The sequence below is a fragment of the Sinohyriopsis cumingii genome, chromosome 2, assembly GCF_028554795.1.
Source record: "Sinohyriopsis cumingii isolate HCF-2022 chromosome 2, ASM2855479v2, whole genome shotgun sequence".
NCBI lineage: Eukaryota > Metazoa > Mollusca > Bivalvia > Unionida > Unionidae > Sinohyriopsis > Sinohyriopsis cumingii.
In genome coordinates this window covers 23233138-23245425 of record NC_142962.1, presented here as the reverse complement: position 1 = coordinate 23245425, position 12288 = coordinate 23233138, and the positions used below count along the sequence as shown (strand labels likewise).

General features: G+C 37.8%; 1 protein-coding gene across 1 annotated transcript in view; it reads left to right on the top strand.

Moving 5' to 3' along the window:
- The window catches only part of LOC149804467 (GTP cyclohydrolase 1-like), a 53383-nt gene that overhangs the window by 13638 nt on the left and 27457 nt on the right, over nt 1-12288 (top strand). Inside the window, exons 3-5 of the mRNA XM_089932701.1 lie at nt 237-292; nt 2768-2799; nt 5272-5356. Of these exons, the coding sequence (XP_089788827.1) occupies nt 237-292; nt 2768-2799; nt 5272-5356 (173 nt within the window). The remainder of the gene's footprint in view (nt 1-236; nt 293-2767; nt 2800-5271; nt 5357-12288) is intronic.

The following is a 12288-nucleotide window of genomic DNA, read 5'->3' as shown; positions in this document are numbered from 1 at the left end:
GAAACCCTGATTATATATATATATATATATATATATATATATATATATATATATATATATATATATATATATATATATATACGTGTGTGTGTGTGAGCAATTACATACTGAGGATTACCATTCAGAGCGAAAATTCGAGGACCGACATTTTAATATTCAAAATTGAAATAATGAAATTAATAGTTTACAAACATTCTGACACATTGATTAATACAAAATAATATTATCTTACTTAGGTGTCCATAGGGTACCTGCCTAATAAGAAGGTACTGGGATTAAGTAAACTAGCAAGGTAAAGTCTGCCTGCCTGTCTTGATTCATTAGTAATTTGCATAGTAAGTTACTTGAATATATATCTAATGTAAGTCAGTTTGTCATCTTATTTTGTTAGACGTGGATCACAGCTAACGTGCGGGCAGATAAATCAGGCCTTAGAAAGCATTCAAAAATTTTAAACAAATTTATTTGATTGCTGATGTTATCTGCCTCTTCCTTCCTTTTCATCTCCGTAGATCAGTAAACATCCAAGACGTCATTTGTGGACAAATACAGGCACATGATCTCGCTAGATCTAAGCTTGTTACGTTCGTCATGTTTACTAATATTTTTGTTTTGTGTCCCAAAATAATAAAAGGAATTAATCCTCAAGAAATGTTTCCTTTTCTGACTATCATACTCCAATCTGTTTAGTTTATGATACATTTTAATTTAGATATGCGTCAAAAGTTGAACAAGGTACATTTCATTTCTACTCAGCAGGCAAGATGTAAAACCACAATCAATATAGACATGTAATGAAATAAATTCCCTAATTATATAGACGTTTAAGCTTAAATAAAATATTTATTCGGTCCTTTTTTTTACCTATTTCCTTTAATGGTTTTGATAAGCATTAGGGTAAACAATGTCAGAGAATACTTTTGAAAATATTCAATTTGAAAATATACACAACCCTATGTTGATCATTGGTTATTAGAAAGCTAGACGGGTTAGCACAGTATGGCCTAATCTCATGTGCTGTATGCTATAAATAGGTTATTGGTAGATTGTTCAATACTTGTAAAACAGGTACTAACAGCTTCCTCGCTTGGCGCTCAGCATTAAGAGGTTATTGTTAGGACTGGTCGGCCTGGTGTCAGGATGATGTAGCTGGGTCTGTGGCATGATGCCCCGTGATGCTAGATGATGCTACGTGTCTGCGGCATGATGCCCCAGTGCTAGACATCACTATAAACTGCCACACTGCAGACATCATAGCGATATGACTGAAAAATGGTTAAAGCTACGTTAAAAATCCAAATCACACACACACTTGTAAAACAACGATGTGGCCTAACGAAACAACTACAGATGAATGAATTAACTAATAATTATTCCGCTTGGTTATATCACGGATTACTTGACAGCACAGCTTTGATTACGTAGCTATATAACCGCTCGTACATTTTGATGTAACATCTCTTGATAATTGCATTGTGTACCTCATATGTTATGTTGAGTCAGAGAATATAAGAATGATCCATTTTATTGGTAGAAAACGCTATCAGAATTCCACATACAACTTTATTCCTATTTAAATATGTATGAACATGAAATTTCTATGTGTGATTTATGATTATATGTACGAGTTTGTGATTTTTGGAGAAAAGAGCGATCATTCAGTTAACCTTTGTTTCGTAAACAGGCAATGCAGTTCGAATTAACAAACAGGGAAAACAATTTTTTTTTAAAATTATTATATATACCTGACATTACATTTTACAAATTCAATATACTCAAAGTACATATCAGCTTTGAATTATTAAATATGTGGAAAGCAATATTTTCCGGTCAAAAAAAGTCCGAATACCACTCTTTTTACAAAAAATATAACGCCATTAAAATTTAAATGAAAATATCATCACAAATTTTCTGATTACAATGAGTTGTTTCATGTTAGGCCACATTTCTTGATTTCTTTTGTCAATGGTTTTCCTCTGTGTCTCTTTGGGCTGACCCTTCTATCGTCTCTCGTCGGAGGTCCAGCGGAGGGATGTCATATGATGTGCATCAAGTGGCATTGGACATACATTCCCCAACAATCGCTATCTTCCTGTCTTCACATTCTGGACAAAATATGTTGATTTTGACATTTTGATGAATAACGTCATTATAGATCCTGCATGGCTAGAGGATGGCAAGAATTTTCCTTAGACGCTTGTTTTGGAAGATTGCAAGTTTTTGTGCTGTTCCTAATGCAAGCTTCCAGCATTCAAAGCCGAACAGAGTACTCCACGTTACTGATTCGGCAAATTCTCAGCTTGGGCGTGATCCCCAAGTTGTTTGGACTTCCATTTGCATTGCAGCGTACAGAAGTTGTTTGGACTTCCATTTGCATTGCAGCGTACAGAAGTTGTTTGGACTTACGTTGGTATTTCACCATACTGAAGGATTGATTTTCTTTGCTCGTTCTGGTTGCCGCTTCTCTCTCCAAGTCTCCGTTTGTGGGCACTTTGCTTTCAAAGTATATGAATTCAATTACTTCCTATATTGGTTCATTGTTCACATTGATATAATCGCCGGTTTTATGTTTCATCCTCTGTTGGTTCTGTTGCTGTTTACTTTCAGTCCTATCTTTATGGCTGTCTCAGTACCCATACACAGAGGTAAAACGCTGTGAATAATAATTAAATACAAGGCATGTAATATCAGATATGTTCGATACAAACATCTTGAAATCTTTTTGAACGAAACAAAGACTTACTTTTTTATTTTCATTTCATTTCAGAATTGTAGACGAATTTAGCAGAAGATTACAAGGTAACCATCTGTGGATTCTTCTTTAGAAAACTGTACCTTATATGTTATGTTTACAATGGTATACGTTGAAACCATCTTCAGAATATTTCTTCAAAAAAACTGGACGTTATGTCTTACGTGTACAATATTACCTGTATAATTCAGCTTCGGAATATGCCTTTAGAAGACTGGATATTATATGTTACATGTACAGTGGTATCAGTAGTACCATCTTGTGAATATTCCTTTAGAAGACTGGACATTATGTCTTACATGTACAATTGTACCTGTAGTAACCATCCTATGAATATTCCTTTAGAAGACTAGACATTATGTCTTACATATACAATGGTACCTGTAGTAACCATCCTATGAATATTCCTTTAGAAGACTGGACATTATGTCTTACATATACAATGGTACCTGTAGTAACCATCCTATGAATATTCCTTTAGAAGACTGGACATTATGTCTTACATGTACAATGGTATCAGTAGTAACCATCCTATGAATATTCCTTTAGAAGACTAGACATTATGTCTTACATATACAATGGTACCTGTAGTAACCATCCTATGAATATTCCTTTAGAAGACTAGACATTATGTCTTACATGTACAATGGTATCAGTAGTAACCATCCTATGAATATTCCTTTAGAAGACTAGACATTATGTCTTACATATACAATGGTACCTGTATTAACCATCCTATGAATATTCCTTTAGACGACTGGACCTTATATGTTACATGTACAATGGTACCTCTATTAAGGGACACCTTGTTAAGAAGGAAAACTAGTTGTAATTGACAGTTTCAATAACTTACAGTAGTAATTTTGTGTCTTTCACAGAATACCTGTAAATCGTATCAAATTTAGATGCATGTTTAAAAATGTACGTTAAAAAAGAAACAAAATACAAAGCAATAAAACAAAGATAAAAGGGGGTCCTACTAATTACCTATTAGGTGGTAGACAAACATACAACCGGTCAAAGAACCTGGTAGTCCGGCTTGAAAATTCAGTAGTTCAGCGAATAAAAATAAGACAATCTAAAAGTGCTAATGTTATTATTTTTATTTAAAGATTGTTCATTGCCTTACAATGTTTTATTTAAAATTATTAATATCTGTAACTTATTAGTGTTGAAAAAATATAGAACTAATGATATAACATAGCAGCTCAATGGGCTACCTGACTTCATTATAGTAGCCCAGATGAAACATTCTGGTGTCCCAATAGGCTACCTGACTTCATTATGGTAGCCCGGATGAAACATTCTGGTGTCCCAATAGGCTACCTGACTTCATTATGTTAGCCCGGATGAAACATTCTGGTGTCCCAATAGGCTACCTGACTTCATTATGGTAGCCAAGATGAAACATGCTGGTGTCCCATTAGGCTACCTGACTCCAATATACGGTTGCCCATATGTAGCATTCTGGTGGCCAAATAGGCTACCTGACTTCATTATACGGTAGCCCATATGTAGCATTCTGGTGGCCAAGTAGGCTACCTGACTTCATTATACGACAGCCGATATGTAGCATTCTGGTGGCCAAATAGGCTACCTGACTTCATTATACGACAGCCCATATGTAGCATTCTGGTGGCCAAATAGGCTACCTGACTTCATTATACGACAGCCCATATGTAGCATTCTGGTGGCCAAATAGGCTACCTGACTTCATTATACGGTAGCCCATATGTAGCATTCTGGTGGCCAAATAGGCTACCTGACTTCATTATACGGTAGCCCATATGTAGCATCCTGGTGGCCCTTTGGCCTTCAAGCATAACAAGCATATAAGACCCTGAAATGAAAAGCAATGATATTTATCTTAGATAAGGTTATTTTTCACCTGACTGGTTATTTTAGAGAAAAATATTCATACGTACATGCATAAATAATGTAATAAGGCTTTCTTAACCCATCCTGATCAAGTATACCTACATATGATTGATCTGAATATGTCCGTTCACTTGCCCTTACAAATATATTCTCATGTAAATATATTTGTAATAATATTGCATAATGTTATTTGATTCCAGAAAGCGTGCAAAATAACGGTATCCGTTTTGAATTCCCGACATATACATTTGATAATTGATTGTTGTTGTTGTTGTGCTAGGGTTTAACGCCATTTTTCAGCACAGGATAGGCTATACATGGCGGCCAGTATAACTGGTGGAGGAAGAACTCTGGAAAACCTAGGGAAGAACCACCGACCCACAAGAAGCTACTGGCAGCCTTTCCCACGTACCCACGCTAGCCAAGCCTTGGACTCGAACCCATGCAGACAGATGTGAGATGGCAGTGATCCGGAACGGTGAGCGCTTTAGACCACTCGGCCACTCGGGGCCCCTTGATAATCGATAATAACATGGTAAGAACATCAACACTCGTCCTGTAATCAATTATTATGATTCTTGTGAGGGATAATTGAAATTTATCATCTTGACCACTGCACCATTGCTTTAACATTTTTTCAGTGCAGGAGAAATTAACAAAGCAGATTGCAGTGGCCATAACAGAAGCCATCCAGCCCAATGGTGTTGGGGTTGTCATAGAAGCTACGTATGTAGATTTATCACGAGGCACTCGTCTTTTGTGGTCCAATGAGGGCATGCACTTAGAATACAAAACTGTTATCTTTTTCAAATGGTCTGGTAAATATAGAAGAAAAAAGATGCAGTCTAGCTCTCTCAGTAAAACATCGATTACTTGAACTCTTGACAATACAAAGACATGAATAGAAATTATTTAATAGAAATTAATCCAAAAGCAAACATGTCTCTCTGATATTCAAGCTTATTCAACATGACGACATTAAACTGTTTTGATAAAATACAAAAACACAGACAGCATGCTAAATCCAATTCGATGATTTGTCAGATGATATCCAGATCAGCCGTCATTAGATCATTCCTGCCAATGCTATTTTGCATGAAAGCAATATTACCATGCTTAAATAGACAATATTTTTACAGCAAATCTCCAAAACAATGTCATAAAACCAAAAGGAATGTATGTTTTAGGATTTATTTTTTCTAATGGATCAATTAAACAAAGACTTAGATTATGCTCATCAATTACACAATAACTAGATTAAGCTCATCAGTTACACAAAGACTTAAATTATGCTCATTACACAAATACTAGATTATGCTCATCGTTACACAATGACTAAATTATGCTCCTCCTTACACAAATACTTAAATTATGCTCATCAGTTACACAAATACTAGATTATGCTCATCAATTACACAAATACTTGATTATGCTCATCAATTACACAAATAATATATTATGCTCATTACACAAAGACTAGATTATGCTCATCGTTACACAGACAGATTATGCTCACCGTTACACAGACTTAGATTATGCTCATCAATTACACAAATACTAGATTATGCTCATCAATTACACCAAAGACTTAGATTATGCTCATTACACAGACTAGATTATGCTCATCAGTTAAACAAATACTAAATTATGCTCGTCAATTACACAAAGATTTTTCAAACTTTGTACAGATGATGAATTATAACAAACATCATGACTTTAGAATTTTAAAATTTGCACGAATGACGAATTATAACAATCATCTGGAGGTAAGGAACTTTAAATTTTGTACAGATGATGTTAAACCTGCCATAAAATTTGACAGCTGTTACAAAAATTATAAACACTTTTACATAACTTCTCGAAAACCACTCAAGAGAATTTTATCACATTTGACAGAAATCATCTTGGCATAAAGGGGTTTAAATATAAAATTTTTAAACGCAATGCGCCTTGCTTATCATATATGACCGCCATTACAAAAGCTATAAAACCATTTAAACGACTTAGAACTTGACAAAATGTAATAGAAAGCGTGTTGGTGTAGAGGTATTTAAAGTTTGTACATACAATACCAATTTTTCGTTAAATATAGCCACCGATATAAAAAAAAAGAAAACACCTGAATGACCTCTTTTTAAAAAACCAATCAAAAGAATTTGACCTAATTTGAAAGAACATATTTTGGCACAAATCCCCTTTGTATTTGAAAAATAATGCCGATTTGCCAACAAATATGAGTAGTGTAGTGTGTTAACTAGGGGACAATGGGAATTGACATGGCAGACCCCCTGGACTTGTATAGGGACAAAACTTATAGGGACAATGGGAAAATACATTACAGACCCCATTGGGCCTGTATAGGGACAAAGTACACTGAGACATGTATAGGGACAATGGGAAAATGCATTACAGACCCCTTGGGCCTGTATAGGGACAAAGTACACTGAGACATGTATAGGGACAATGGGAAATGCATTACAGACCCCTTGGGCCTGTATAGGGACAAGGAAAAGAAACCTACATTATACTTATACAACATTTATAAAAACAAAATTTGGGTGGAGGCAAGAAAATCATTTCTTTTCGAGGCCTATGAGCAGCCCTGAAAAGGGCCTTTGGATTTATGTTAACATTATTCCGTTAACATAGAGGGCATGGCATAGGTCTTCTTCTTTTCCTCAAACTTTGTCTGACTTCTGGTCCGTAAATCAGAACCCTCTTCAAACAGCCTTGTCTCTCCACATAAATTCTTCTTTTCCAAACGCTTGTATTCGTCATCCTGACAATGGTCCACAATGATCTGACATACATGTATAAGTCCGTACGGAACAGCATTTGAAGATACGAGAGTAGAGGATTCTACGTTGGTCCACATCTTGTGACGAGAACAGGTGAAGGAATGCAGCGAACTGCGGTTATTTATAGGGAAGGGAGGATCGAAACGATTGAGATCAATCACCAATCCAAACACCCGATACAAAATTCAGTCACAACACGGAGTTAATCGTCCAATCTGAAGAGAGCAGTCTGTGACGTCACAGTCCCTATTCAAAGGCGCTAGCGTCTGTGTGCAGTCAATCTATGCGACAGTTTTCAAACATGACAGAAACTAAGAAGACGATGAATTGGGGTACACCGGCTGTGGAGACGAAAAGCGATGGAATAGCATCGACTATCATCGAATGATTATAAAACTGAAGCCATTCTGATCACAACACAAAGACTTTCTCATTCACATCCTTTACCTCAAACAATAAATATCAGCAACACCAACATTACATTCGCACAATCAGTATGAAACCTAGGTGTTACTCTGGACAGTACTCTCACATTGCACCAATATGTCATGAAGATATGCAAGGCTGCATATCTTGAGCTGAGACCCATCAGCTCAATTCGCAAATATCTTTCAGTTGACGCCACTAAAACACTTGTGTGTTCGTTAGTACTTTCAAGACTTGACTATTGTAACTCAATTCTGTCTGGTTCATCTCAATATCTGCTCCAGAAACTTCAAAAAGTTCAAAACACAGCTGCTCGGATCATACTTAGAGTACCACGATCAGAGCACACCTCCCCACTGCTCTGTACCCTACACTGGCTATCCATTCGATCCAGCATCAAACACAAAATTTTCTCTGTGCTACGTTTCACTGTCGGACTCTAGTCCAACATACCTATCCGACCTCACCCATGTGTAAACACCAGCAAGATACTTACGCTCCTCTTCTGACAATCGTATACTCATTATTCCCACTATGAAAACAAAGTCATATGGACAGTGTTCTTTTGCATACCAGGGCCCAGCAACGTGGAATGAATTACCCACTGAACTCAGACACAAAGACACAGTGATCACATTCAAGAGTGGTCTCAAAACTCACTTATTTCGACTGCAAGAACAAACTTAAAGACCTAATAATGATTCCTACCTTAAATATTCTCAGCATGTTTTTTTTATGTTTTCTAATTTCATGGTGTTTGTTTGTTTATCTTATAGGTGTTGTCTAATGTTGTAAAACGCTTAGAGCTTCTAAAGATTAGACGCTATACAAAGTCCTCATTATTATTATTATTATTATTATTATTACCCAAGTCAACACAGACCTACTTCCAGAAGAGGTTAATTTTAATTAGGGTTTTGTCGATTTTCTTTCGCAAGAATTTGTTCTGGAACCAGTACCTTCGCCACCTTCTCCTTCTTTACCACACGTGGAGAATTTTAAACAGAGACAGAAAGAAGAATTGGAGAAAATTTTACAGCAGCAAAAGGAAGCAAAACAAGCTTTTCTCCTTCAGCAACAACAGCAAGAAGAAGAGGCAAGAAGGAAACGACAGGAAGAACAAGCAGCTAAGAAACAAGGTAGTAAAAGTCAAACGGTCACGGTACTTTTAGACATTTTAGCAGCGTTAAGAAGTCTGAAACAAATGTGTCAGACTTCTGTATTACGACCGAAGAGAAAAAGACCTTCCCGAGCTAAACAACCCAACCCTGTGACTACGCCTGCCGTACCACCCTTAGTGATTTCTACCAAGTCATCATCGACAGGAGGCAGTTCAGAAGAGGCCTTGGCCGTTGCAAAGGCTTAAGGCAGTTAAAGTTGATTGGTTCCCATTCCTAAGTTTCTTGTTTAAACAAACAAATACCCAAAGGTCCTTTTCAGGGTCACCCATTTCTCTCGAAAAGATAGTATTTCAATTGCCAACATCAATTAAAACTCAAAAAGCCCTTTTTTTACCCATCATGTACGTGTGTGAGTGCGTGAGTGTAGGTTCTTATTCTAAATATCAAAACCAAGAGACACTTACGTTTTATACCTGGTCTATTAAGGTACAAATTTTACAATCCAATTCACAACACAACACTTTAAAAAGTTCATAAGGTTCTTCTGTGTCTGTCTTCATTCTCTCTGTTTTTTGAATTTCTTCACTTTCACACTTTTTTCTTCCACTTCTTCCTCACTTTCTCCCCTTCTTCTTTTCTTCTCATTTTTTCTTTCTTTCTGCACGTGTCTGGGTTCTTCCTTGGGGGAGGCTACCTCTTCTTCCTCTTCATAATCACTCTCTTCTTCTTCTTCTTGCTCCTTTTTGTTTCTTAGGGCAATCTGAAGACCAATGTCCTTTTTCTTGACAATGATAACAGGTATCTTGACTTTTGTCTCTTCTAGCACCTGTTTTACTTTTTTGACGGTCTGGACACTCTGAAGACCAGTGCCGTTTCTTCTTACAGATATAGCAAGTATCTTGACTTTTACCTCGAAAGGATGGAGAGTAGTCCGTCGGCTTGTCTGAAGAAAATTTTCTGATGACACATCGCAAAGCTCTGATCAAAAGTTCGATCTGCCATGGATATAAAGTGGTCAATGGTGTTTAAAACGTAGTCATTTGACTTTTTGTAGACAAGATGAAACGATCACATCAATTCCTGAAGAAAGAAGAAAGTAAAAGGCAGAAACATGATTTATCGCCTCGTACAGTAGCTGAAGTTTTATCACAAATTCATGCCAGTGATTTTGAAGATGACATGAGTGAACCAGAATCCAGACCCAGAGAGTTTTCACCTAACCAAAGTTCACCAGTAAACCCTGAAAATTATTATCACGTTCGAGAGACGGAAAAGATGTCCTCTAGAAAATTTAGAACTACGGCTTACACCTACACGGTGAAGTTTAAAGATTTCAAGACCGACGTACCACTGGAGAAAGCAGAAGAGTTCATCACCGAGGTGTGGGATTCTTTGTTAACCACACTGAAACGACAATGTGAAGCCAAAGAAGACGATCGCTTGAGACTTTCCATTCATCACGACAGCTTGAAATCCCCTGTTTGGATCGAGTTTATCAACCCAGCAGAATTGACACCTTCCAAAGTAATGGACAAGATACAACACGTGCAACAATCCAATGACCAATTTCACATCACAAATGGAAAAGCGACACTGTTTATGACTCACGTGTCTCTTTCTCAAGGGACAGGACGCAAAAATGTATTATTGGTGGACAACCTTCGTAGCATCATGCGTAGCCTCGTCCAAATTAACAATCCTCAAGACCAGATGTGTTTAACGCGTGCCATCGTGGTGGGACGAACGCATGCCGACAAGAACGACGCGGTAGGATGGAAAAGGGTCTGGGAAAACATTCGAAAATCGGACCGAGCCAAACAGCAAAATGAAGCAGAACTCCTGTTACAACAAGCTGGTCTGTCCAAAGGCACACCCTGTGGAATTCCTGAAATGCAAAAATTGCAAGATGTCCAAGCTCCACGCTACACCTTGAAAGTGCACCCTCAAGAAGTGCACGCGTCTCTGTTGTTTCCAGGCAAAGATCTTATGGATGGAAGATACATTCACGTATATCATCACGATGAACATTTCGATGCCATTACCAGTATCACCGCATTCTTGGGATACGGTTATTACTGTGAGAAATGTGACTATGGCTATAACAATCGAGAGCAACACAAGCATTGTGGATCGAAATGTGACGGATATTGGCCTCTTAACCCTGTATTGATGAAGGGCAACTACGAGTACATTGCCCAACTTGTCAGCGCACCTTTGTCAGCTCTACCTATTACCAAGATCTGAAAACGCAAGGTTCACAGCAGAACTGTGCTTGTCAACTACTGAGATTGTGTTCTACGTGTGGACAAGGCATACTTAACAATAATGCCAAGCCACACACGTATGTCCAGGAAAGAAACGATGTCACATTTGTCACCAAATCGTGGACTTGGAACATCAATGCTACATTCAAAAATACCAACCCCATCAGGAAGATGATGACCTCAAGAAGAAAGGCAATTTCATCTTTTTCGATTTCGAATGCATGTAAGAGACCGGTATTCACATTCCTAATTTCTGCGTGGCTCACCGAGCGTGGAAAAAGTGCATCCAAGAACCTATATTTAGTCATTGCCCTCACTGCAGCAAGATTCCTGGAGGACGTGAAAAAATCTGTCCGGGGCCGAACACGCTGGCCAATTTTGCCCGATGGATCTTAGACCCCATCGACAAGACGTGGAGCCAAGAGGACATCGAACGTTATGGAGATTGTCATCGCCATGCCATAGTCATGGCTCACAATTTCTCTGGATACGATGGACAGTTTCGTCTCAGATACTATACGAAAAATGGCACCGAACGTCCTAAAGTGACTTTGAACAGAGCCAATATCATTTCCATGCAAGTGGGACAAGTACAGTTTAAAGATTCGATGAGTTACTTGGCCATGCCTTTGAGTCGAATGCCTAAAACGTTTGGAATGACAGAAATGGCCAAAGGCTACTTTCCACACTTTTTCAATACCGAAGCCAATCAACATGCTGTTCTACAACAAAGAGAAGCTTTCTACGCATGGTACCAGGCTCACAACTCAGACCCTTTCGACATTCAGGAAGAAATGTTAAAGTATTGTCGTTACGAAGTGGACATTTTACGGCTTTGCTGTGGAAAATGTCGAGAACTATTCATAGAACACGGAGGGGTCGATCCTTTGAGAGAAGCCTGCACCATTGCCAAAGCATGTTCCTTAGTGTACCGTCAACGATTCATGCCCAAAAACACCCTGGCTGTCATTAGCCCTCAAACGACCAACTTTGTCAAACGTCAATAATCGGTCAAAGCCCTACGCTGGTTACATTACTTATGTGACAAG